A 24,147-nucleotide genomic window follows, 5' to 3' on the forward strand; every position below is an offset into this window, starting at 1 on the left:
TTCTTCGACCTCACATGGTAATGTAGCCAAGTTGGCATCGTGGCCCTACCGACCAATAAAAATGTAGCTTTCAGGGTGTCAATTAACATGAAAGAGGCTAAAGCCAGGTGGGTCTAACCGTACCCTATCATAGTCCTTCAAGAAAGGTCTATTTATTTGATTTGTGTCATTTTCACACAAAAAGTAACTCAATTATTATTGTCATTATTTACCTAAAATATGAGGCTACCATGTTACAAAATTTCCAAGCCTTTAATCATGGAATATACCATTATTCAACATTTCCACAAGTTGCAAAATGTAATGCATGAATAATGAGTTGACCTTAACTTGATTGAATTGGTGAATTATAGATTAAGAGGTTTTGGTTTATGATTATTTATGAAAATATAAAGCTAATTTGAGTTTGTGGAAGTGAAATCTCTCTGTCATCATCATTTTAATTAATAATATGGTACCACAACTTTCTTGTATTTGAGACCCATCAATTTTGCTATTTATATTTTGTTATTGAGTTGAAATCCAAATCAAACCCAGAATTTTATAATGGTGTAGCCATGGATGCTAGCTAGTGAGGATGTGAAATGCATGGAGACATTAGAGGAATATAGTGAATTGTGTGGTTTTCATTTTAGTATCCAAAAAAATAGATTGACAAATCTATAAATGCTTTTCAAATTCCTCATTCAACCTTTACCACTCGTTTCTTTATTAAGTAATATTATGTTTACACATTTTTAATATACAATTTGATATATAGATGATATATCTTTATGTAATTGAGTATTGTTGCATATGATCTGTATAAGTAGATATACTCAAAAGTGTATCCTCTTAGTTTTATTGTAATTTCTTTAGTGTTAATTTGTCTCAAAAAGAAAATTAACTAGTTATCATCATTTGAGATGTGGTGATGAAGATTTTAGTGAACAGAGTTGTGAATTGACTCCACAACCTTCTGCTTCACCATAACCATCATCTTCACCATCTCTCTCCCTTTGTGTTTGTTGAGTTTGTGTTTGTGTCTTGGTGAGTGCATGAATTGGTGGTGTGGCTAATTGTGCTTCAATTTCAATCTCACCCACCCAGATCTGTGACTCTCATTTTATTGTATTGTTCAAAGCATTTCTGTTCCTTAAACCAAAATTCAAAGATTTTTGGAGATATGGGTCTTTGTATCTACCCTTATTTTTCATCCTTTTTATTTCCTTGGAATTTCAAAGGTGTCAGATTGACCTTATCAGATTCCATTCTGCCCCACTTCTTCATGCTCTTTTCATTTGATTCATTCAATTTTACTCATTTTCTCATCTCCACTTTCTGTGAATGACCATTTTTTCTCCTTTTTAATTATTACTAAAACAAGAACAGGGAGCTCTTTGAGTAATTTTGCGTCCTTTCATGTTGTAGATTTGGTTTTTGCCATCAAAACTTGCTGGTTGATTATTCATTAAGGTTTGTACATGTACGTACATACGCTAATTTGTATTATTTCCATATGCAATTCATTTTTTATTCTGATTTAGACTTCTGCAAGCAGGAGGTCCACTGCTGGGTTTGGTAGGCTTTCTTTGAACCTATAAAAACCTGTAACTTTAAAGGTGTTTATGTGAAGATCCCACTTTGGTTTTTTTTCTTTAAGAGTGGATTGAAATTGATTATTAACGGGAGGAGGAGAAAACATGAAAGTCCTTTAGTTTCCTGAGTTTTCTCTTTTTAACCATTGTCTTTTCCACTGTTGGTTTCAGTAATCTTTCGGCCTCATCATTTCTGCCAAACTTGAATTTGACAGGCTGAAAAAAAAATATACCACTTTTGTAATGATACATCGTCGTTACTTGTTTGTCTTTCATTCTTTGTTTAGATTCCTTTCCTCTGAAGCCGCTTCCACTATGGGCAACTGAGATGAGATTAATCTCTCTCTGGTTTTGGAATGACTTTGTCAATCTTTTCCATTTTAGCGTCCGTAAAGAGTACAATCATATACTCAACAGTTCCTTCTCTGAACAACATGGCACTCACCTCTAAACTTGATCATTTTGAGGATGAAAGTTGTGGGGGCATGTCTGTGTTAGACTTGCCTGAGTTGGTCTTGGAATGTATTCTTGAAAAGTTACCTCCTTCGGGGCTTTGTAGCATGGCTGGTGTTTGTAGTTCGTTGAGAGAGAGGTGCATGAGTGATCATCTTTGGGAGAAACATATGAAGCAGAAATGGGGTAGAATTATTGGCCCTGCTGCTTGTAGACTGTGGCAGTGCCATATGGCTGTGAGAAAAGATTCTCCCAATCTCAAACAGAGTAAACAAAAGCTTTGGATGAAGCTTTTTTCTATAGTTCAATCTTTATCGTTGTTTAGACCAAAGGTTGAAGATAGTTACAATCAGAAGAGCTCTAGTTCTTTGCAAGTTGATTCAATCATGTCCTGGTATCTTGCTCTTGACAGTGGTCGCTTCTGGTTCCCAGCTCAGGTCTATAACCGTGAGGTACATACATAGCAACACTAACAACCCTTTTATCTCTACATAATTATCATCTATTTTGAAGCTTCAATACTGAATTTTTACTTCGTTAAATTGCAAAGAAAAAAAGTAACTTGGTGGGTTTGTTCCTTCTTTTTTTAACAAATTATGTTTTGGGGTGTTTTGCAGAATGGTCATGTTGGGTTTATGTTGTCATGCTATGATGCCGAGCTTAGCTATGATCCGCAAACTGACTCCTTTCAAGCAAGGTAATTTTAGAAAAGAAGATTAAGAGCTATGAGAAAAGAAATTTCTTATTGTGGTGGGTTTGATTTTTAGAGTTGGTTTGTGCTGCAGGTATCCACCTCATGGAAGGAGGGTAATCTCAATAGAGCATGGTGTGCCATGGGAAAGGCTTCGAGCACCACCAATTGATGCCAGTCCTCACGATCTTCACATTTCTGATCGCTTGAATGAGTTACACCCAGGTGATCACATTGAGATTCAGTGGAGAAGAAACAAAGAGTTTCCTTACGGTATGTTTCATGTACTATTTTCTTCTGCTAGCTGTCTTTCATTTTAGCCTATCAATGTAAATCAATTTAAGTAGCTTAAATTGTTTGTTTTCAAAGACTTTTTGTCTAGTTTTCTTCTGGGGTTTTTTCTTAGAATGTGGATTGGTTTCAGGATGGTTGAAAACAAAGGAACTGTTGCGAAGAAATTATGCAGAAAAAAGACCTCATCTACTAGAAAACAATAGATGGCCAGCTCATAATAGTGAACTAAAATTCCATAGGACAAACTGCACATTAGACTATAAGAGTCATAGCAGCGGACAACTAATCTGTTTTTAATTAATCAATCTTTATTTATCTTTGAAATATGTTTGAAATTATTTACTGCTTTCTCAGATTTGTTATACATACATTGCAGGCTGGTGGTATGGTGTTGTGGATCACTTAGAATCGTGTGATGCAAGTGAAAACTTCTGCTGTTGTCATAATAGTGGTAAGTTGATTTCCCCTTTTCCCTTTTAATTTGCACTTTATGCTCCATGTGATTGCATAGATAATAAAGTAGAAGGAAACAGAACTTTGGGAATTTAACAACACATTGTGGTTGGAGATGTTGCTGTGTTATTGGCATTACTGCTGCATCTTCCCTTTCTTGGTGACCTTAGAAATTAACTAAACCGGTGTAAGGTGATATAATTTTCTTCCTTTTCTTTGTGTATGAATATTAAGAGAAAGCACCACATTCATTATATAGATGAGACCAAGTTTTGGGTAGGTCTTTTTCTTGAATCCTATTTTTCAGTGTGGACAATTGTTGTGCCTATTTGAATGGTCCCTAGGACAAATCATTGTCATTGTGTCATAATTTCCACCAAAATGTCTCAGTGGAATATTTATGGCCAACTGCACTGAAGAGCTCATTGTTTCCTCAATGTGCTGTTGGTTGTGAAGTGGTCATCTTTCAGCTATGCGAGGCAGCACTGGCTATTGCCATCTCCCAATGTTTCATTTATTTTATGTCTGCCTTTGTAAACAATTAGAACCCAGTTGTTTTCAAGGAAAGCAATTTCAGGATGATCCTGTAGTGAAACTTTTCTACAACTTACCTCATCATAGAAGAAAAAGCTAAGGATCTCTTTTCGTTGCTTGCAACTTGACAAAACAGGGAAAGTATATATCTATGTCAACGTATTGCTTTTTCTGTGATTTATAGTGACATCAGCTGTGAAACTAAAACGATGGAGGTTATAAGCATTATATCACAGTCGAATTTTTGTGATAACAGCATGAATTTCTGACATTGCATTGGTTGTAACAGACACTGTGGTGCTGGAATTCAATCAATACACCCCTGGCTCACGGTGGAGAAAAACAACAATAAATAGGAAAGACCACAGGGAGGAGGGAAATGAGGCAGATGGATTCTACGGGGGTATCAGAAAGCTTAAAAGCGAAGAAGAAATCTCAACGTGGAAGCGGTTTTGGCCAGTGGAAGCCTTGGAATAGGCTTTTTCTTTCTGTCAAAAAGAACACTACACTTTGCCACCATTTGATCCCAAAATCTATTTTTCCTTGTGATTAAGTGGATGTTGAATTCAAGCTTTTCAAAAGCATCTTTAAGTAGCTGAAGACAGGCTTCTGATTCTGTTGCATATAATGTGGAGGTCATGTTCTTCACCTTTTTCTTTAGAATTTTCTTTATAGGAGATGCTTAAGATTTAATCCATGCGAATTGCCTGCCATTGATGCAAACTTCGATGTACCGTATTTTACCCCAAAATAAATGAAAGGTTTAGTTGGTTATCTCTTGATTCTCTACATTGCTTCTTTTGGTATAGAATTTAAGAACTTTGAATTATATAAAGCACTAATAATCTCAGAAAATGTTTCTGAAAAGAGAAAGTTGTTATCTTCTGATATCTCTCTTTCTGCACATGTAGACACATGCAGCTATTGCTAAAAGTTCTGATGGCTGTTCTTAAGAATGCATCAAGACACTTTTGTTTTAATTTATTGAGCAAAAAGGCTTCATCATCTCTTAGAAGGATAGAATACCAAAATAAAATCAAGTATTTTCACTCTGCTAAGCAAACCCATGTGCTAGTTTTTGCAATTTCATTACACACGAAATCTTGTCATTAGAGCATCAAGAAATTATGCTTCTACTCACAGGTTTGGGATCATTAACTTAAGGGATGGAATGCATTGTTACTAGATCCATAGCAATTAGTTGTGTTAGTGAAAATTTCGTATTATGTGATATAAATCAAGTGAAAATATATTGTAATGGTAATTGATTACCTTTGGACACTTTGTGATCACAATTTTAATATATTACATTTTCAATAGAACTATATATATACATTTTTTGTACACAAATTGTGTACATATTTTTGGAACACAAATTGCCTACATATTTTTGGAACACAAACTGTGTACATAGATAATGTGTTGTTATCTAATTGAATGATTTTGAATTAAAGAAAAAATAACAGTTGATCACATGATGACACATCATCTATGAAACATCTCTAATCTAATAGTTAGACCCACTATCAAGATATTGTCTACTTTGAACATACAGTTTATCCTGATTTTAGTTTTGGGTTTTGCAACCCAAAATACATATTGACAGTTTAAGGAGTTCACAAGTTATTTAACCAGTTTAATCTTCTCATCCCCAAGAGATATAGAATGTACAGAGATACTCAATATCTCTCTCCTTTTTTTGGCAAAATGGGATTTGCCTAAGGATGTCATATTCACCCCTTTTACGGGATTTAGTGTCCTCGCTGAGGTTTACCATATCATTGCTCAAGAGGACATTGAGTCCTGTAAGAAGGGGTGATTATAAGACCCCTTGACAAATCTCATATCAACAAAATATAAGAGATATGCTAGGTATGAATATGTATCTCACATCACTTAAAGATGAAAAAATTTGACTGGTTAAATACCTTATAAGATCCTTAAGTTATAAAGACATGTTTTTTATTGCAAAGTTTAGAAGCAAAACTATGATGGACTATGTCCAAAGTAGACAATATCTTAACAGTTAATCAAACTATTTGGATTAGGGATGTTATAAATAGTATCAGAGTCGTTTTGTCTATTCTCTTGAACGATAGTAAGACAAATCTAAGTTAAGACATTAAGTCCCATGAGGCGGTGATTGTGAGAATTTTAGACAAATCTCACGTTAGTAAAGTACAGGAGAAATGTTGGGTATGAATGTACATCCCACATTGTTAAAAAATGAGAAGATTTGATTGTTAAATAGTCGATGAGCCCCTTAAACTATCAAGACATGTTTTAGCTTATAAAACTCAGAAGTAAAATTATGATGGACTATATATTCAATATCTTGATTGTAAGCTAGACTATTTGGATCAAGAATGTTATAACCTATATATTAAAATTATATACAAAAATATATATATATACATAGAATACTGGTCCTATTTTTATGACATAGGGCAAAAACTAGTTATGTACTACACCTAATGCATATTGTCCCTTTTTCGATTCTAGTACAAATGGACAGATGGACCATAGTCTTGTTTTACGAGTTTTATCAACAAAGGGTAATTGGTTCATTATATAAACAATTTTTCTTCTTCATCTTTATCCAACTTGAATAGTATTCTCTTCACAGTTTATTTAATATATCGGGTTCTTTATATTTCAACTTTATGAATCTGATAATTTCTTGAGTTTTTCTTAACAGAAAATGTCCCTATATATACAGCGAAGGAGAGATGAAAATCTAACGTCGAAGGAATTTTAACTTCACTCAAGAAGGGATTCGGCTTGTTGTTCAAGCCGATTTTAAACATCTTCATCTAAAGTAGACTTGACCACTGGCCGGTTTGACCTGTGAATCGGACCGAAACTGATCCGGATAAAACTGAAACCAGAAGAACCGAAACCAAAACTGGATTTTGACAGTTCAGTTCCGGTTTATATAATTTTAAACGTAAAACCGCTGGTTCACATTCGGTTTATGAACCGGCGGTTTACATTCTTTTAAACCGGTATTTTTTTATTTTTTTAAATTTAAAAAAAAAAAGAACTAACGATTCCCTACAACGGTTCACCTGCATATTTTGCAGGGGATCAAAATCTTTTGTATGGGAGGTCCCCTGCATATTTTCTAAATTTCGTTTCACCCCCCCTCCCCCCTTTTTAAAATTTTTTTTTTTAAATTTTTCCTATATATATCCATTCAATCTCTCAATTCTCTCAAACTAAATCCTTCAAACTCTATTATTTACTCTCATTCTCATCCTTTCAATTCTTAATACTCTCTCAATCTTTCAATTAAATTCTCTCAAATTTAATTAAATTCCTTTTTTATTTTTTATTAATTTCAATTTCAATTTTTATTATACAATTCATAATTAATTATAAAATTTATTCCTATAATTAATTTGATTTATTATTTTTTATTTATTCCTATAATTAATTTTATTTATTATTTTTTATTATCTTTCATAATTAATCATATAATTTATTTATATAATTAAATTTATTTATTATATAAAAGTGGATAGTTTAAGAGTCGAATTACGCCAACAAGATATAAAAGTGGACTTCAATAAAGAATCGCTTGATTTAACTACGAATAGTTCGATAACGAGAAATAATAGTCAAGATAACGGAGGTGAATGATAAGATAAGGGGGTATTGTCGGCTATTAATTCTTCTAAACACCAAGAAGATACGTAGGAAGCTTAATTGAAAATTTAAGTCCAAGCTTTTCTTTTAATTTTCAATTATTATAATTAAAAATTTAAAAATAAAATCAAGATCATATATTATAATTGACGGTTCGATATCGGTTTCGAATCGAAACCGTGGGTTCAAAATCGAGATCATGAACTAGAACCGTCGATTCTGAATCGGTTACAAACCGTTTTATTACAGTTTCGATTTAAAGTCCTTATTTTTTCGAACCGTAAACCGGTGGTTTCGGTACCGTGGTCAGGACTAATCTAAAGTGAAGAGCTACAAAAACGTGTGAGATACTCATGTCTCCTTTAATATTTATATAATGTCTATCAATTAAATTTAATTTTCCAGTTTTGCTTGATTTGCTGTTGGAATTGTAAGTCAACCCCTAAAATTTGCATACAAGAAAAGTACGGAACGTATATATACAGATATAATGTGACACATCGTCAATAATATGTTTCTAAAAATACAACAATATCATAATAATTTTAATATTTTTCTCGAATTTCTTATTGAAAATCAATATAACAATTCAAATGTAAAATATTTAATTAATTATTAAACCTAATATAATATAATATATAATCAAAATTTTTTATACAAAAGTAACGTATCAATTAGTTGAGAAAAATAAACAAATTAATTCACTTGAATTTCAAACTTCACATCAAAGTGAATCTTTATATAAAGCACAAGGAGGAAAACGTAAAATTAGGATTGAGAATTAAAAATAGAAAAAATAATTTTGTATTTTAAATTTAACCAAAAATTTAAAAAAATAGCAAATATAATATATAGCGTATAATTCATATTTAATACGAGAAGGGTATAAAATACGTATTTAATATATTTTAAATTTAAAAATCCTTTTGAACATATTTAATATACGAATAATACATAGATTACTAACTAGGGCGAAAAGTGCATTAATAATTAATTATGTACCGAATGTGTTAATCCGCATACGTTGTTCTAAAACCCATGCAAGGAAAAATCTTAGGCCTGTCTTGGATTGTTGAAATTTTGGTCACTTCAGATACCCTCTTCTCTTCATTGTACTGGGCTAATTTCATGGACTTAAAGCTGAGGTTCCTTGAGTAACTTCTCTCAGAAAATCTATCACTTTCATCTTTTTTCTGTTCCTCATTACAAGTTCTCCCAGTACTCCTGAGTAGAAATTTCTTAATTTTTTGCCTCTTTGATCTCCTTCTATTTCTCCCTTCAGCTTCTTTAAGGCACTCTCCGGTCTCACCGGACTCCGGCTCTTTTCTTAAACTGGGCTTTTCCGGCTTTTCATGGCCCATTTTTGCAATCCTCGCACGTCTAGCATACAATATTCCTTTGGGCTCAGAAAGCCTTATGGGAATTCTCTGTTCATGACGACCCATATTCCCTTTCTGATTAGGTTCCCACATTGAACATGGCCCAGAGGCACTGAGCTCCGTGTGCCAATCTAAATCTGATCTTGATTGCTTGATGCCTTGATGATTTTTTAAGCTAATTGAGCCATTACCATGCTCTTCTGGGCTCCTGGCTAGTAGTGGTGACATAGAGCGAGCACGTCTCTGAGTTTTTTCTTTTTGCTCTTCCTTGACAATCTCCAACGCCGCCATGAATGGATCAAAATCATCATTCCACAAGCTCCTACGTTGAAATGAAAATTTCAGCCTCCCACTAGGGGACCTAGGTGAAGTCAAAGTTGAGCTACATCCAACACTATTACAATATTGAAGGCATGGAGGAGGCTTAAGCGGCATGACTTTCCCATCACAAAAAAGTTCATCAGCAAATGCCATGGCAGTAAGTGATGACCCTGTGCACTTCTGCTGCTGTTTTTGCTTCTGTTGCACTTGCACGCATGGTATCTCAAAAGTCGGGCTCGTTTCGAATTTGTTGTCATAAACTGCAAGATTAAAACGACTTGTATCGAATTCGAAGTCGATGAAACCAGAACTTGCATCTTCATGGGATAGTGGTGTAGTTGGCTCGCTTTCAGCATCATAAAAAGATTTCGAAGGCTTTCTAATCGGGCTAGTTGGAACACTATAGAAGCTCAAACCGTCAGGGCTGGTGGGTGCACTCATATAGAAAGAATCTTGATCAGTTGTCATAGTTTCCATAATTTGATTGAAACTTTGGCACTAAAAATATGATTGTGGAGAGAGTTTTTCTTCTGAATAAAAGGACAGCATTTGTTATAATAATTTAAGAAGGGCACTAGGCAGGGCTTTCATATGATTCCAAGGCATCGTTCAAATTAATAAGATTTATTCTAGCATGCCAAGTCAATAATGCATTCATGTGAGGAGTGGGACAAATGGGTCTGTATTCTAAAATATAATAGGTGATTATAAACAACGTATTCCCACTTTTGAATAATACATATATGATATATTATCATATGAATAAATATTATTTTATTTTTAATTTAAAATCATCTAACAATTTGATAACACATATTAAATATGTAACAATTTATATATTAAAAATGAGTATACATAATTTTATTAAAATATAAAACGGAGATCAAATCAGGGTTTTTACACTGTGTTTTTGACAGATAAGGAATATGCTGCCCTTTTGTACACAGTCGACCTTGTAATCCAATTTAGGTAAGTGAAGAAAATGGTCACAAACAGAATCAAACATCCCAAATGCCGTTGACTTATAATTTAACTGTTATTTTTTTGGGGTAGAAGGGACAAGATTATATGAATCACCAAGTTAAAAAATTACTGACCCGTGACATGTCCTAGTTATCTAATTAAGCACCTAAAGATTCCCTGCTTTTTGGTTTTATGCATGAGAAAGTTATTTTACAAGAGCATCAAGAAGTCTAATGGGTCATTTAGGCGTTAATTTGATTAAAAATAGTAAAGATTTGCAATGATGAAATTAAAAAAATACAATAAAATTATATACATATAAATTTGTGCATCAATGAGTATAAATTATACATAAATAATAATATATTATCATATAATTAAATAATTTTAAATTAAAAATAAAATAAAATTTAATTATATAACGATATATATATCTGTAAATAATACTATTTTTGACATCGAAGAGCACGTCAAAAAACCATCAGAGAGAAAAACAACGTTAAAAAGGAGAGAGAGCAAGGGAGAAACTGTTTTTCTCTAGAAAATACTCCCTTAACTTTTGAAACCTTAGGGGGTGAAGAGGGGGATGTAAGTTTTAGGATTAAAAAAATTATTAATTTTTTAAATTAAAAAAAAGAATAAATTTTATTATTTTTAATATATTATTGATTAAATAATAATTTTATCTTTAAAATTTAATTAATTTAATTAATTTTAATTCTCAATAAATAAGAATTAAGTTTTTAATAATTAACAAATCTTAAGTTGGGAATGGGAATAACCCCTTTTGCCTTATAAATAAGCAAGTTCTATTTTGTTGGGTTTTTTAATCATTTTATTAAAGAGTCTTTAAAATGTGTGGCGGTTACAAATTACACATTAATTATGAAAGTTTATTAATGTATTTGTTTAATTAATGAATGTACCGAATTAAGAAACAAAAAATTAAAAATGGGTCCTCTCTTCTTAAAAATACACACGAAAAATCACATCCAATACAAGTTCTTGAAATTAAGAAATAAGGGGTTAGAGAAAAACCCATTTTTTCTACTACAACATCACCATCTGCCTATCCGAGCACCTTTTTCATAATGTGTTCATTAAAATATTTGATCCAGAAAAGTCTTTTATCGGCTTTAAAATATTAATAGATGGATTAAGAGTTTGATTTTAAAATATTATTACATAAAATTTAAATTTATATTCTTTTATATGTAAATTTTTTTATCACTCAAACTATTCATTGAGATACCATTATCCTAAGGGGGCGTTTGGTTCTTGGATTTTAAGATTACTTTGATAATATATCTTTTATTTTTTTGTTTGGTTTGTCAGTAATAAAATATTACAGTAATTTTCTATTACCAATGCTGACGTGGCAGATAATATAGATGGTAATCTGATTTTATTATAATTATATTATTATTTATTAATTTTTTGAAACAAAAATAAATTTATTTTTAATTAATATGATAAATAATATAAAAAATATTTAAAAATAATTATATTAAAGGGTATTTAAGTAAAATAATTTATTAGTAATCTTTTATTACCTTTAATCAAACACAATAATTATTTATACTTATCAAATTTTATCAAACATAATAATCATTTATACCCAGTAATCTTCTGAGTAATCTATCTTCTGAGTAATCTATCTTCAAGGTAATCTTTCTGTTTTGATAATAAAACATTACTCAAACCAAATAACCCCTAAGAGTCTTGCAATGTAATTGTTTCTTTTCTGAAAGAGTAATGTTATATATATTTATTTTTTAGTACACAATTAATGAATTTTTATATGATTTGATAAAATTTTATCTTTAATTTAAAATTATCAAATCATATAAAAATATATCATTATTTATATACATGATTTATTATTTAATGTTATTTTATCTTTAATTCATAATTACCTAATGATACATCAATTATGTATTTAATTATGCACTCAATAATGTATACATAGTTTTATTATTTTTGGAATTTCATTATATAGAATCTATCCACTTGTCTCAACATATTATTCAAAATGAATACATATATCACTATTCATAAGTGAAAACCCCTTAAAGCAAGTCACCACACCGTGACCTTTTTTCGATTTCTCAAAACTTCTGTAACTTCATCCCCACAAGGGCAGAGAACCCGTCACTTTCTCGACTATGTTAGCAGAGGCTCTAGGGAAGTCAGGAATGGGAGAACACTCATAGAGCTATTGCTAAAAACAAATTTCAAGTCTATTTTCATATAGGTCACCCAGTACTCCTAACCCAAATAAATACTCCAACTTCATTTCACAGATTGCCGCTAGTTCAACAATTCCTTGATGTTCTATCTAGACTACACCTAAGGTTTCTGAGCTACAATGAAAGTAGTGATATTTTAACATAACCACTCCACAATTACAATACTGAGCTACAATGAAATGTATCAGTGATATTTTGTCGTAACTACTTGACAACAATAAGACTCCAGTGCAGACGGGTCATAATAAATAGCAATCTTCAAGAATCTGATCTTGTTACTTCATCTCCAGTGCTACTTCTCATACAATAATTTGTCATTCACACCCTTACAGATGTTCAGAACCCGGAAGAACATCGATATCTCTGTATTGAAGAGGCTAATTTTCTGTTAGCAGATCATTCTTCACAAGGTACCACATCGTTTGAAAGGACAACTTTCTCTTTTAAACCAACCAATTCTTTGGAGAAGCACGATGAGTCTGGCTTCAGACCTTTTCCATATGCAGCAATCAGAAGAGCCTCCGCCCTTCCTGCAGTTTGATAAAGAACAATCTATCTTGAAATGAAAGTTTACAAAATAAAAAGAAGATGTGGGATGGCTGGCATAGTACATGAACATTTCAAGGGAAGTCTCCTAGCTTTTTTGGTGGTTAGTTGGATTGCGACATGCAGACTGCGATAATCCTGAAAATGATTATGGCAGCTTATTTTTGTTATCTCTTGCCTTAGCTGTGTTTTTTTTGGAGCCATCGAACATTTGAGATGAGTCAACCCATTATAAGCTCGTCCGAAACGGACTGATCCCTGCCCCAATTGTGTTGATTTACTTTTCTGTGTCCAATTTTTAAAGGATTGAGCAAAAGTACCACATTCAAGCCAAAAGATGTTTCATAATCCTCAGGAATGATACATGCAAAACCAGAGACACTATCATATATAAATGAACTCACCATGGCAATTCCAGAGGCTTGACACAAGAATTTTGCTCCTCATTTCATTTGATCTATATGAAAACCTAGCAAGACATAACAACCAACATAATTTTACCGGTCTAATTGAAAAAACTCAAAGGGGCTACTCAAGCAAGCACTGGCTCCTTGAAGATCTGAAGAGATTAGGAATTGGCCCCAATAGATAATCCTTGAAAAGGGGTAACTCATCATTAGAAATGTTTGTTCGCTACAAATCAGGCAGTCAGCATGAAGAATAAGTACAATATGACTCTAATACGATCAGATAATAATAATAATAAAATTATTATCATTATTATAATTAATTACGAATATATTTTATTAAGACAATATTTGAATTTAAAGATTAGGATATTGGAAGAATAAATAGGGATGGTTGGCATAGAGAGAGAAGAGAAAAATTGTCTTTGGCAAGATGCTACAACCTTTAGGAGGAGTTGATACATCTTGTTGCCAACATTAGCATTATTCACATCGGAATAATTGTTCTTTCGTTTAGAGGTTCCTAACAGACTCATGTAACTTCGCAAAGAAAAATCTTGAGTGGTAGAAAGTCAGGGTGAACATAAATCATTTGTACAGGAGTTTTAGCTCACAAAATGATCTACACAACTAGCTTTGTGCCGTCATTCCTCTGCCAGAATATAACTTCCCACAATCTCAGCACTTACATGATTCTACTAATAAAAATTTGATTGAAAAGGTAATGTTGAAAAAAAAAAGCTGATGATATGCAGCGGTTACCAAGTTCACACTCCAATAAATGGAAGAAAAAATTTATAAAAGCATATTATAGCCAAGGGGAAAAAATGACATACCATGATCCTTTTTCCGTCTCAGTTGGGAACTCAAAGATGGAAATAATGTGGATGCAAGCCTCCTACTATCATCCTGCCAAAAAATTTATCAACTATACAAATAAATGAGGGGTATAAGATCCAATCAATTAAAAAGATGAGTTCAATAAAAAGTGAGCAACAAAGGGTTTCCCACAAAAAGAGTGTTGCAATCAAATATGAATTTTGGTTGAGAAATGTTGTCTCTCATGAATTGATCCACAGTGCCACCTTGTCTTCTAGCTAGTATGGTCTCTTCTTAAGACAATTTTCTATGGCTCACATAAAGTATGCAGCTCTTAGCAGATAGAATCCTAGCGACTTTGCTATTTATCCTCCAACTCTCTGCAGCTTTCTTGACTATTATTTTTGGAAACCCTTCCTCATGGATTACACTTAATGACAAATAAGATTTGCATGTCAAATATTGGTTTTAGGGATAATAATAGTCTCCATTTTATGACTCAATATACTCATAAGAGAGCTCAAATGTGAAAATATATACAAACCTTTGCAGCGGTACTTCCTGACAGTTCAAACTCATTCTTCCACGTCGCAGATGTTACTGGAACTACAGAAAAGCCAGAGGCAACTAATATCCCAATCCATAATCCATATCCAAATCCTCCAGACCACCAACCCTTCAGTAAAGAAAAAGCCAACACTATCAACCCCCCCAAAAAAAAAAGCAAAAAATGGAATATTTGTTTACTTCTTTAGATTTCAGAAAAAAGATGCCATAAAACTAAACGAATGCAAAACCACATGACATCTATGATAAGCCTATAACTAAAGAATTGTGTTCATGTAGAAAGCATAACTTCTGTTAAAATGCTGGCCATCAATACAAGGCCAGATGTGAAAGATACAAGAAATAGGTACAACAACGTGATACCATCATCCAAGAAAGAAATTGAACTGTCCAAATGAAATCTCCTAAAAAGAGGAACTGCCACAAACCTGTTTCCCATCTTTTGGATAAGGGGTTGATTGCTCTATATATGCAGTTGTTCCTAAAATAAGAACAGCATAAATCATTACACATGTACAAAGCTCAAGAAAGAAAAAAAATTGCTTCACAAGGAGACATAATCTTCATAACAGCAAAAACATATATATACTGCAGATAAGATAAGAAAAGTCATTATCTAGAAAGTACATCAAAGTATAGTGAAATTCAACTTAAAAAAAGGGATTAAACAATCAATTATACAAAGAAAAAAGAAACGATGTACCAGTATCAATACATCTTAAGCATAATTAAAACATCTTGGAATTCCAAATGATAGATTAAGGCCAACTGAAACAGCAAAGCTAATTAAACAGAAATCTCCCAACAAGCTGAGTTTGAAACTAGAGCCCCCACCAAACAATGAAGTATGAAAGCTTACAAAGCCAATAAGGCATACCTAAAATAATTTAAGTACTGCTTTCAGTAATAAGTAAGGTCTAAAAAAATGTTGGCAAATACTGCATTGCACTTAAATCAATATCTTACATTATTAGGCAACCTTTCATGTTAACAATGGAAGAAAAGATTATATTATGTGGCCATTATTGCATACTCATCCCACCTTCAAAAACAAACACAAACACTACAAGGGAAGAGGATAGAGGGGAAGGGATTGTGGAGAAACATAGTGAAGTCATACCAACTGGAGCATCTAAGCTCCGAAGCAACAGAACAATGGCCTTGGCATCTAAACGTTTTCGAACTCTTCCACCAACCAAAATTGGCAAGTGAGGAGAATCAAATACCTGTAAGATATCAATGAAAACGTCATATCACCTGACAGCTCAAACCACGTCTCACAAAACAAAACCATGGCATGGTCAAGAATATAATGTCAAATCCATCAAAAACATCTTAAACATGACAAAAACAAATTCACATTTTCTACCACCAAAGAAGAAGGGACTGAAACACATAAAATACAGCTAGCAAAAAATAAAAGAAGAGGTAATAAAGACAGTTCGACAAAAAAAAAAAAAAAAACCTCAGGATCACGTCCCTGGCAAAGTAACAGGATCTTTCTGCTTCCTAAAGATTGTAAACTCGAGCTTCTCAAGCGTACTAAAAGAGATTTAGTAAAAAAAAATAAAGAAACCAAAAGAAAGAAAGAAATAAATGTGGAATCCAGATGTAGCTCGACTAAACACTAAATGCAGATTATCAAGCAACGATGAACTCCTTTATTTTCTTTCCCAGCCATGTAAAGGTCCCTACCATACTTTATTGGTAGACACCTGGACCATGCCTGGTTGCCACTTACAATAAACCACCACCAAATACTACTTGAGCATGTCAACGGCATTTAACATTAAACTGCAAACAACAGGTTTATTAATAACTCGCAACAACAAATATTTAAAAACATTTATGGTGAAAGTCAATAATAGAAATCATAATAACATTTATAACTCAACTAAAGGTTAAAAGAAATGCAGTAAATCACCTGAGCCGACGAACCGGTTTGGTTGGTTTTCAAGACGGCAATAGCACCGGAAAGATCCGGGTCGATACCCAGAACCCAGTTGGAATCATCAATGGTTTGGGTTTTGATTTCAAGAGGAGGGATAGTGAGAGAATCGAGCCAGTTTTGTTTAAATCGGGTGGCATCGGAGACCTTAGTAGCCCTAATCTCTGATGGTCCACTTGAACTTATACGTCTGTTTGTAAATGTAGAGAATGTTTTTGCAAAAATAGGTCTGAGTTTGGAGGAGAAGGTGAGGATGTAATGGAAACCATAATGGGTTTGTAGGTTGGGATGGATCTGGGAATGTAGCAGTGTACCCATTAACAGAGTGGGATTCAATTTCAGAGTAATCTGATTTTGAATACTCACTTTATTATCATCACAGTTCTTCTGAACTCAGATTGCGGATTAAAAGGCCTAAATTATTTTTTGGGCTTTGGCCCATTTTATCAATATAATTAGATAATGAAAACTAAAAAGGTTTTTTGGGTCATTGGGCGAAATCCATTAGCTATCCTAGAGTTCGAGGATGATTTGTCTTTCTTGAATTTGTGATTATACAAAGTAGAGATTGAAATCACAGCCTTTTTTTTGCCCAGCCTGTTTAGACCAGCACAGAAAACCTAGGGTAGTGTCAAGCCCACAAGTCCTATGTCACGGGGTTAAGATTAAATTCAAACTGAATTAACTCATATGTGAAAGTCTATTCAATTTGATTCAAATTTATTTAGTTCAAATTTAAAATAATTTTGAGTTAAGAGGTTTGACTCATTTTGAAACTGAACTAAACTTAAATTAGAGAGAGTTCGATTCAGTTGAACCTACAAATTGAGTAGATGGTTTAATTTAGTTTGAACTTAATTTATAATTTGATTTAAATTATCTTAAGTAATTATTAAATGATATTATTTTTGTCAAAGAGTTATGAATTTATGCTATATATCGAGCCATTGATTTAAACTATAAATTCGAGTTAAACTCAAATTGAATATTTTCATTCAAATCAAACTCAAATTATCTTTAATTTTGATTTGACGAACTTAAATAAACCATTTTTCATTTAACTCAAACTCAAGATAAAAGATATTCAGACTTAATTTGATTCATATCTAATAAAGTCCCCGAGCATAAGGTAAGACGTGGGGAGACCAAGCACAAATCGGTACTGTTGGATTATTTTTTAAATATTTTTTTGAATGGGTCAATCCATCTCATACAACCGGCTATTATAACCATCCAAAATAATAATAATTTTTTATATAATTAAAAATAAAAATTTTATTTTCTAAGCCAACTGATTAAGCGCATCCAGTGACGGATCTTAACATAGCCCATCACATGAGAACGGTGGGCCGCATCTGGAGCGGCCGGCCGGAGCACTGCCACCTCTAATACAAAGTGTTGAAGACAACATGATGTTTTGTTTTCCAATTTTGTCTCTTAGCGTTTCACTCCAGCAATCAAGTATTCCTCCTATCTTTTTGACTTGAGTTAACTAAAACTAATTCTAATATTACAATTATGATCAGCATAAACAAACAAGCTAGCTTCTTGCAGAAGACACAACTCCATGATGGAAATTTCAATCGGTATTATGAATTTGTATCAACCATTTTTAGTAAACTAATGGTCTGGTTCAGTGACTGTAAATAACCCAGATCTCCAAAAGGAACAGCGACGCTCTGCCTTTTCTTACTACTGGTCCGTTATTTATTGTCGACTCAGCAGCCACCTAACTCTATATGCCTTGTTGACTCTCTTCGTTTTCAGAGCTCAAATTTCAAGGCCAGCCCTCACCCTTCGAAAAAGTAAATGAAAAAGAAAACTAGACATGCTGTAAGCTAACGCTTACAGTAAAAAAAAAAAGGACATATATCAGTGATAGCTACAAAGGGAAAGCACACACAGACAGACATATAATACTTCTTCTCCCTTCCCCACTTCAGCTATAGCTTTCCCTTTCTAGTTTCCTTCATATTTTTGAATATCAGATTTAACCCAAAAAGTTGCTTCTTATTTCTTGCCCTTCTAGGGTTTTGAGTTACAAGAAAATAATTTCTTCCCATGCATGCATGATCTGAATCTAAGCACAGATGGGCATAAGAAAAGAGTACGTTTGCTTCTTTCTACTGCTTCTGGTGCTGTTACTCATAGGTAAAACTTCATCAGCTGCCAAGGTTTCTGATAATCGTGAATATGGGAGCTTCAACTCTTTGTCAACTTGTGATCCGTTGCGTGCAACTTGTTTGGAAAGTAGTGAGGGGTTTGGAAGAGAGGAAAATGAAGATGATGATCCAAGTTTAAGTGATGAGAAGAGAAGAATACACACTGGTCCAAATCCCTTACATAATAGATAAGTATTAACATAGCTTCAATCTTCATCAATTTTCTTCTATTCATATCAATATGGGAGCTTTCCCGGCGAAATTTATAGCCCAGTAAATTTCAAACCCCACGAAAGGCACAATGATTCAGGCATTATATGTTGAAGAGAAGCATGGTTCCCCTTCCAACCCCCCTCCCTTTTTTTGGCCTTTTTTATATGAAAGTTGATGGATAAAACTTTGCTTTGTAGTTTTAATTTTCTCCTGCAGGATGTAGATTTTTTATTTGATTTATTGATTAGGTGTTCATGCTAAGAATTAACAGTGCATAAAATCTGTAACATGGTAAGAATAATGAATAAAAGTTTTTTGAGTATCATGATTTTGCTTAAAAAAAAAGACAAGTGGATTTGTTAACTTTGATCAAGAGGTTCGGAGAAATAACAATTAAGTGGGGTTATGTGACGACTGTAATTAACTTGGTAGGCACATAGATATTTGTGTGTGTGCGCGTGTGTTCAATTCTTTGTAAATTTATAATATAATCACCATATGGCTACAAGAACCAATACAAAATCAAAAGAAACATTAATGTATGTACGACCTCAAATAGAGGTGTTCATTGGGTTAGACCAGCCCACGATCTGGTAGTATAACATACAGGGCTTGGCTCATGGGCTTAGATACAAGGCTTGTGGAGTGGTCTGTTACTATTTATATAATATTAAAAATTAATTAATTAATAATTATAATATTAAAAATTAATTTTTTATTAAAATTAAGCCACCGAGCCAATGGACACCTGTAACGCAAAGAGTTAACAAAATTGATAGAGTATTAAAATTTAATTTTTTTTATACTTTTAAAATTTTAATTTATCTAGTGTAGTGGTAATAGATTCGGTCAAGCAGAGTCTTCGGTTATAAAAAAATAATAATACTATATATATACACTTTTGAGTATACACATAATGCGTTCTTATATAATTGAGTGTTACTTTTCCTTTAATTCAAAATCATTTAATTACTTTTGAGTACACACATGATACACCCTCATGTGATTGAGTGTTACTTTTTTCTAAATTCAAAATCACTTAATCACTTGATAACACGTATCAAATATGTATCTTTTTATATATTTAAAATGAGTACTCATAATTCAACTAGAAAAAGAAGCAAACAAAAAACATGTGAAAATAAAACTTTCATCCGCATGTTACGCCTAATAATAACGGGAATAGCAAAGTTTTAGTAATGTGCTGTATCATATGAAAAGATTTAAAATGATGACACATATGTAGTATTCAAGTTGACATATATGTTAAATTAATAATAATGTATGCAATGTTAACTTGTCTATAATATGACAATACCGATATAAATTTAAAATCTCTGAATGCATGTACGCCCTTTCTTTTATGTCTTGAAGTAAGATTCAACAAGAAAATAAATAAAAATAGGTTAATTTTCTTAATATATGCATTATTCAAAAAAACAAACAAAAAATTTAAAAATTATACGTTAAAATACTCTAATTTAAAAAATAACAAATATCCCAATGAAAAATATCAGAAGCCCGAAATTGGAAAATATAAAACAACTCTCAAATTGAAAAATACTGAAATACCGAATAAAACAAGTGTGACGAAAAATAAACAAAAACTCCCACCGTGTTTGTCCCACATGGTGGATTACAAACATGAGTCACACAAACCAATTTCATATTATATACCTCTCTCACAACGTACTTAAAAATAGCCAAAACACCCCACCATATGGGTCACACGTGGTTACAAAATATCAAGAAAATTCTTATTTTCAACTCTAACCACCATGTGTAACTTGTGTGATGACTGTGAATCATGCGTGGTGATTGAATCATCCTAAATATATCATTTTCAAACCTAATTTTAACATCAATCAATTTTACACTTATTTTAACACACATTTATTAACAAATTTCATCTAAATTGCAAAGGATTCAAGCAATTTTTAAAATAATAATAATAAATCAACAACACCGAGCTCTAGAACACCTTAAATCTATACTAAAATGTTTAAACTTCTATGCTATAAGCTATTAAACATGATTAAAAAAAACTATTTACTAACTTTTTTGCCATTTTTTGTTGAAAATTGAACGAAATCACCGGATTTGTGATCAGTGAATAATGCCTGAGTGTTGAGTTTTGAGTATGCAGGGTGAGAATGTAAGTTTCAAAATTAGAAATGAATTCAAGACTTGTTTATATATAGGTATTTTCATTAAATTGTAAAGTATTAGCTTAATCTATTTAATACCCAAAACGTTGGTCTATTCTATTTAAATCTGTTTAATGTTTTTTTTTTACGCCAAAAAACTTATTCCCACACAAGGGTAGTCCATTGATAAAATCTCATTCATTAATTTTAAAAAATTCAATTACCCACCCGTTAATCATTATTGTTAGTGAAATCTGTTAGCAATAAGGGAAATGCCCTTGCTATGGTTTCTTTTTTTTTCCTCAGTATAGCTAGTCCCTTATATTTAAAAAAATTATAGTTACATCCCTACAATTGCATTCTCTCTTTCCAATAACTATTCTTCTTGGTGATTAACTTTTACGTTATAATCTCCATCTTGTCAATGCCTTCTCCCTTTTCAGTGATATTGTCAACATCTCTCTTTTTTTTTTTTTAATTTGTGGTTGCGTGGGAGATCCTTTGCTCTTGCTCATTTTTCGACACCATCAACCCTTTCCTTTAGTGGTTGATCAAAATTTGATTTTTATTAGATATTGTCATTAAGACTTGTCAATCGTTCTTTTCTGTGGGTTAAATTAAGAGAGTTATGGGTAGGCTAATGATCTTATGTGGGCTTTATCATTGCTTAAGGATCCACTCTGAGAATCGATGCATTGATTAGAAAATTCAGTTTTTACCCATGACTCTAATGAATAGACATTTTGAAAGCTTTAACTATGAGATCTTTGTTTTGTAACTAACACTTTAAAGGTGGGAGGAGGATTTTGGAGGGGAGGAGGAGAAAAACCTTCATCTGTGAGATAGGAGGATCAGGTTATAGAGATACACGAAGGTTATTGGTCTTATTTTGTTAGTTTCATTGGTGAAGCACCTAGTATCTTGTTTAGAAAATCTTTTTGTGAAGAATTTCACTAAAAGTGATTGGATTCTAAGAAAATTTAGCTAAGTTTTAGATTTAAGACTTCAATTTCTTATGTTACGTGTCTATTTTGACTTCGATATTACAAAAATGTTGCCCTCGGACCAAATAGTCTGATGTGGTAGTCATCATTACACCAAGTGTATAAATGCAACATTAAAATGATGTTTTCCCAAGTTTAAAAAATACCCAAAATATGTTATCCTGAATATTTTCCTCTACATAATAAATAGTTTTGCTTGGATGTTTGGAATTGTGTCCTTGTGCCCTCAAATAGTCAATTGGACTTGAAATTGGTAGGCCTCACAAAATTTGTACACGTTTTTGCACTAATTGACACAAGATTTCTCTACAACAAAAAAAAACAATAAAAACCATTTTTATGTTAGTAAACAAAGCTAACAACTACTAATATTAGACCAAGTATAAATAAAAAAATAGGCCTTTTAATGAAAAAAATTGTCACTATTTCATTAACTTTAACGCAAAACCTAACGGAAACATAAATTTTTGTCACTATATTAGAATTTCTATTAATTCTAACACCTAACGTTAACTATATAGTATCATTTAACGAATTTGTAAATAACACCATGAATATTGTTGTGAATAGTAACTTTTGTTAATTAATGTTAATTTCGTCATCAGATGATAGATTGGGTTCCAGACACACTTTTATATAGCCTACCAATTTTATAACTAAATAGTGGTAGGTTAGGCCCTAGGCACTACCGACCTACCACTGGTCATGCCTGGGACTTAACATACCATTTTTACAACTAAGTAGTAGTAAATCGGGTTCTAGACACGTTTTGCCTACACCACCACTGATAGCATCGACCAAAAAACTCAAATTTCATCATTTTCAACCAACATCATTGAAATATACTACCTAAAATCTTTGTTTTTTCCGAATGCATAGTAACTATTTCTTACTAAAAAAAAACATAATTTTACTTAGCATATTTCAAATCTTAAAGCCTAAGTTGACAAAAAACTCCAACTTCTTCATTTTCTAGTGGCAAAAATTAGTTAACAAACTTAAATCAGGACCCAAACAAATGAACACACATTTTGCCTTAACTAAGAACAATTTTGAAACCGAAACACATGATTATGAAGTTGGAAATTGTAAACCCTAACAAAATCTAAAACAAACCCAAAAACTAAGAGAAAACAATACAACCACTAGTTGTGAAACCATTTTCAAGATGATTATGAGTAAAAATTGAATGAGATCGATGAATTGTAGTCAAAATAATTGAAATTAGGAGGAGAGAAAATTTTTGAGTAGGTGTGCAAGTTGTGAATGGTAGAAAAAGGGGTCTAGATACTATATATAATTTAGGGTATATTTAGTACTTTAGGTTTGCAAAAAATGCCTTAATAATTTATTTTTTATTATTTATATTATTTTTTTGTTTTATCAATAATAAAAAATTACGGTAATATTTTATTATTAATGTTAATATAACAAGTAATATATGTGATAATATGATTACCACCTTCATTTTAGATATTAAAAAATTACTAAAATAATTTTAATTTTATTATAATTATATTCTTATTTATTAATTTTTTAAGATAAAAATAATTATATTTTTATTAATATAACAAATAATATAAAAAAACATTTTAAAATAATTATATAAAAAATATTTAAATAAAATAATTTATTAATATTTTTTTATTATTCATAATTAAATATTATAATTATTTATTTTTATCAAATTTTATTAAATATAAAAATAATTTATATCCACAGTCAATTTTTTAAGATACTCCTTTAAATTTGGATACCCAAACCAAAATTTT

General features: G+C 32.0%; 2 protein-coding genes across 10 annotated transcripts; one reads left to right on the forward strand and one right to left on the reverse strand.

The window, feature by feature from the left end:
• The first annotated feature begins 845 nt into the window (after positions 1-845).
• Positions 846-4,776, forward strand: LOC123225003 (F-box protein At2g26850-like). Its single transcript, XM_044648825.1, has 6 exons — positions 846-1,455; positions 1,541-2,482; positions 2,648-2,727; positions 2,816-2,994; positions 3,392-3,466; positions 4,292-4,776. The coding sequence occupies exons 2-6, from the start codon at positions 1,934-1,936 to the stop codon at positions 4,477-4,479; spliced, it is 1,071 nt and encodes a 356-aa protein (XP_044504760.1). The 5' UTR covers positions 846-1,455; positions 1,541-1,933; the 3' UTR covers positions 4,480-4,776.
• Positions 4,777-12,587: 7,811 nt separating this feature from the next.
• LOC123226201 (Holliday junction resolvase MOC1, chloroplastic-like) lies at positions 12,588-17,223 on the reverse strand. 9 transcript variants are annotated; one of them, XR_006504298.1, is made up of 8 exons: positions 16,826-17,223; positions 16,022-16,127; positions 15,330-15,382; positions 14,879-15,010; positions 14,352-14,424; positions 13,513-13,577; positions 13,174-13,366; positions 12,588-13,092 (listed from the first exon to the last, which is right to left on the reverse strand). XR_006504298.1 is itself a non-coding variant. In XM_044650731.1 (7 exons), the coding sequence occupies exons 1-6, from the start codon at positions 17,165-17,167 to the stop codon at positions 13,552-13,554; spliced, it is 732 nt and encodes a 243-aa protein (XP_044506666.1). In that variant the 5' UTR covers positions 17,168-17,223; the 3' UTR covers positions 12,588-13,092; positions 13,513-13,551. The 9 variants fall into 9 exon arrangements, 4 of the variants coding, with proteins under 4 accessions (XP_044506666.1, XP_044506665.1, XP_044506669.1 ...); XR_006504297.1 differs by having other exon boundaries at positions 13,174-13,393; XR_006504300.1 differs by having other exon boundaries at positions 13,513-13,702.
• Between the last annotated feature and the right edge of the window lie 6,924 nt (positions 17,224-24,147).

Source organism: Mangifera indica, chromosome 9 (assembly GCF_011075055.1).
Source record: "Mangifera indica cultivar Alphonso chromosome 9, CATAS_Mindica_2.1, whole genome shotgun sequence".
NCBI lineage: Eukaryota > Viridiplantae > Streptophyta > Magnoliopsida > Sapindales > Anacardiaceae > Mangifera > Mangifera indica.

What these genes read in the sequence shown, in the direction of transcription:
- LOC123225003 (XM_044648825.1), top strand. Translation starts at nt 1,934, where the DNA reads ATGACTTTGTCAATCTTTTCCATTTTAGCGTCCGTAAAGAGTACAATC. An exon ending in CTCAGGTCTATAACCGTGAG is followed by an intron (nt 2,483 to 2,647) that starts GTACATACATAG and finishes GGTGTTTTGCAG; the next exon opens with AATGGTCATGTTGGGTTTAT. An exon ending in AAACAAAGAGTTTCCTTACG is followed by an intron (nt 2,995 to 3,391) that starts GTATGTTTCATG and finishes CATACATTGCAG; the next exon opens with GCTGGTGGTATGGTGTTGTG.
- LOC123226201 (XM_044650730.1), bottom strand. Translation starts at nt 17,167, where the DNA reads ATGGGTACACTGCTACATTCCCAGATCCATCCCAACCTACAAACCCAT. An exon ending in AAACCGGTTCGTCGGCTCAG is followed by an intron (nt 16,128 to 16,825) that starts GTGATTTACTGC and finishes GATATCTTACAG; the next exon opens with GTATTTGATTCTCCTCACTT. An exon ending in GAGACGGAAAAAGGATCATG is followed by an intron (nt 13,093 to 14,351) that starts GTATGTCATTTT and finishes ATCAAACTGCAG; the next exon opens with GAAGGGCGGAGGCTCTTCTG.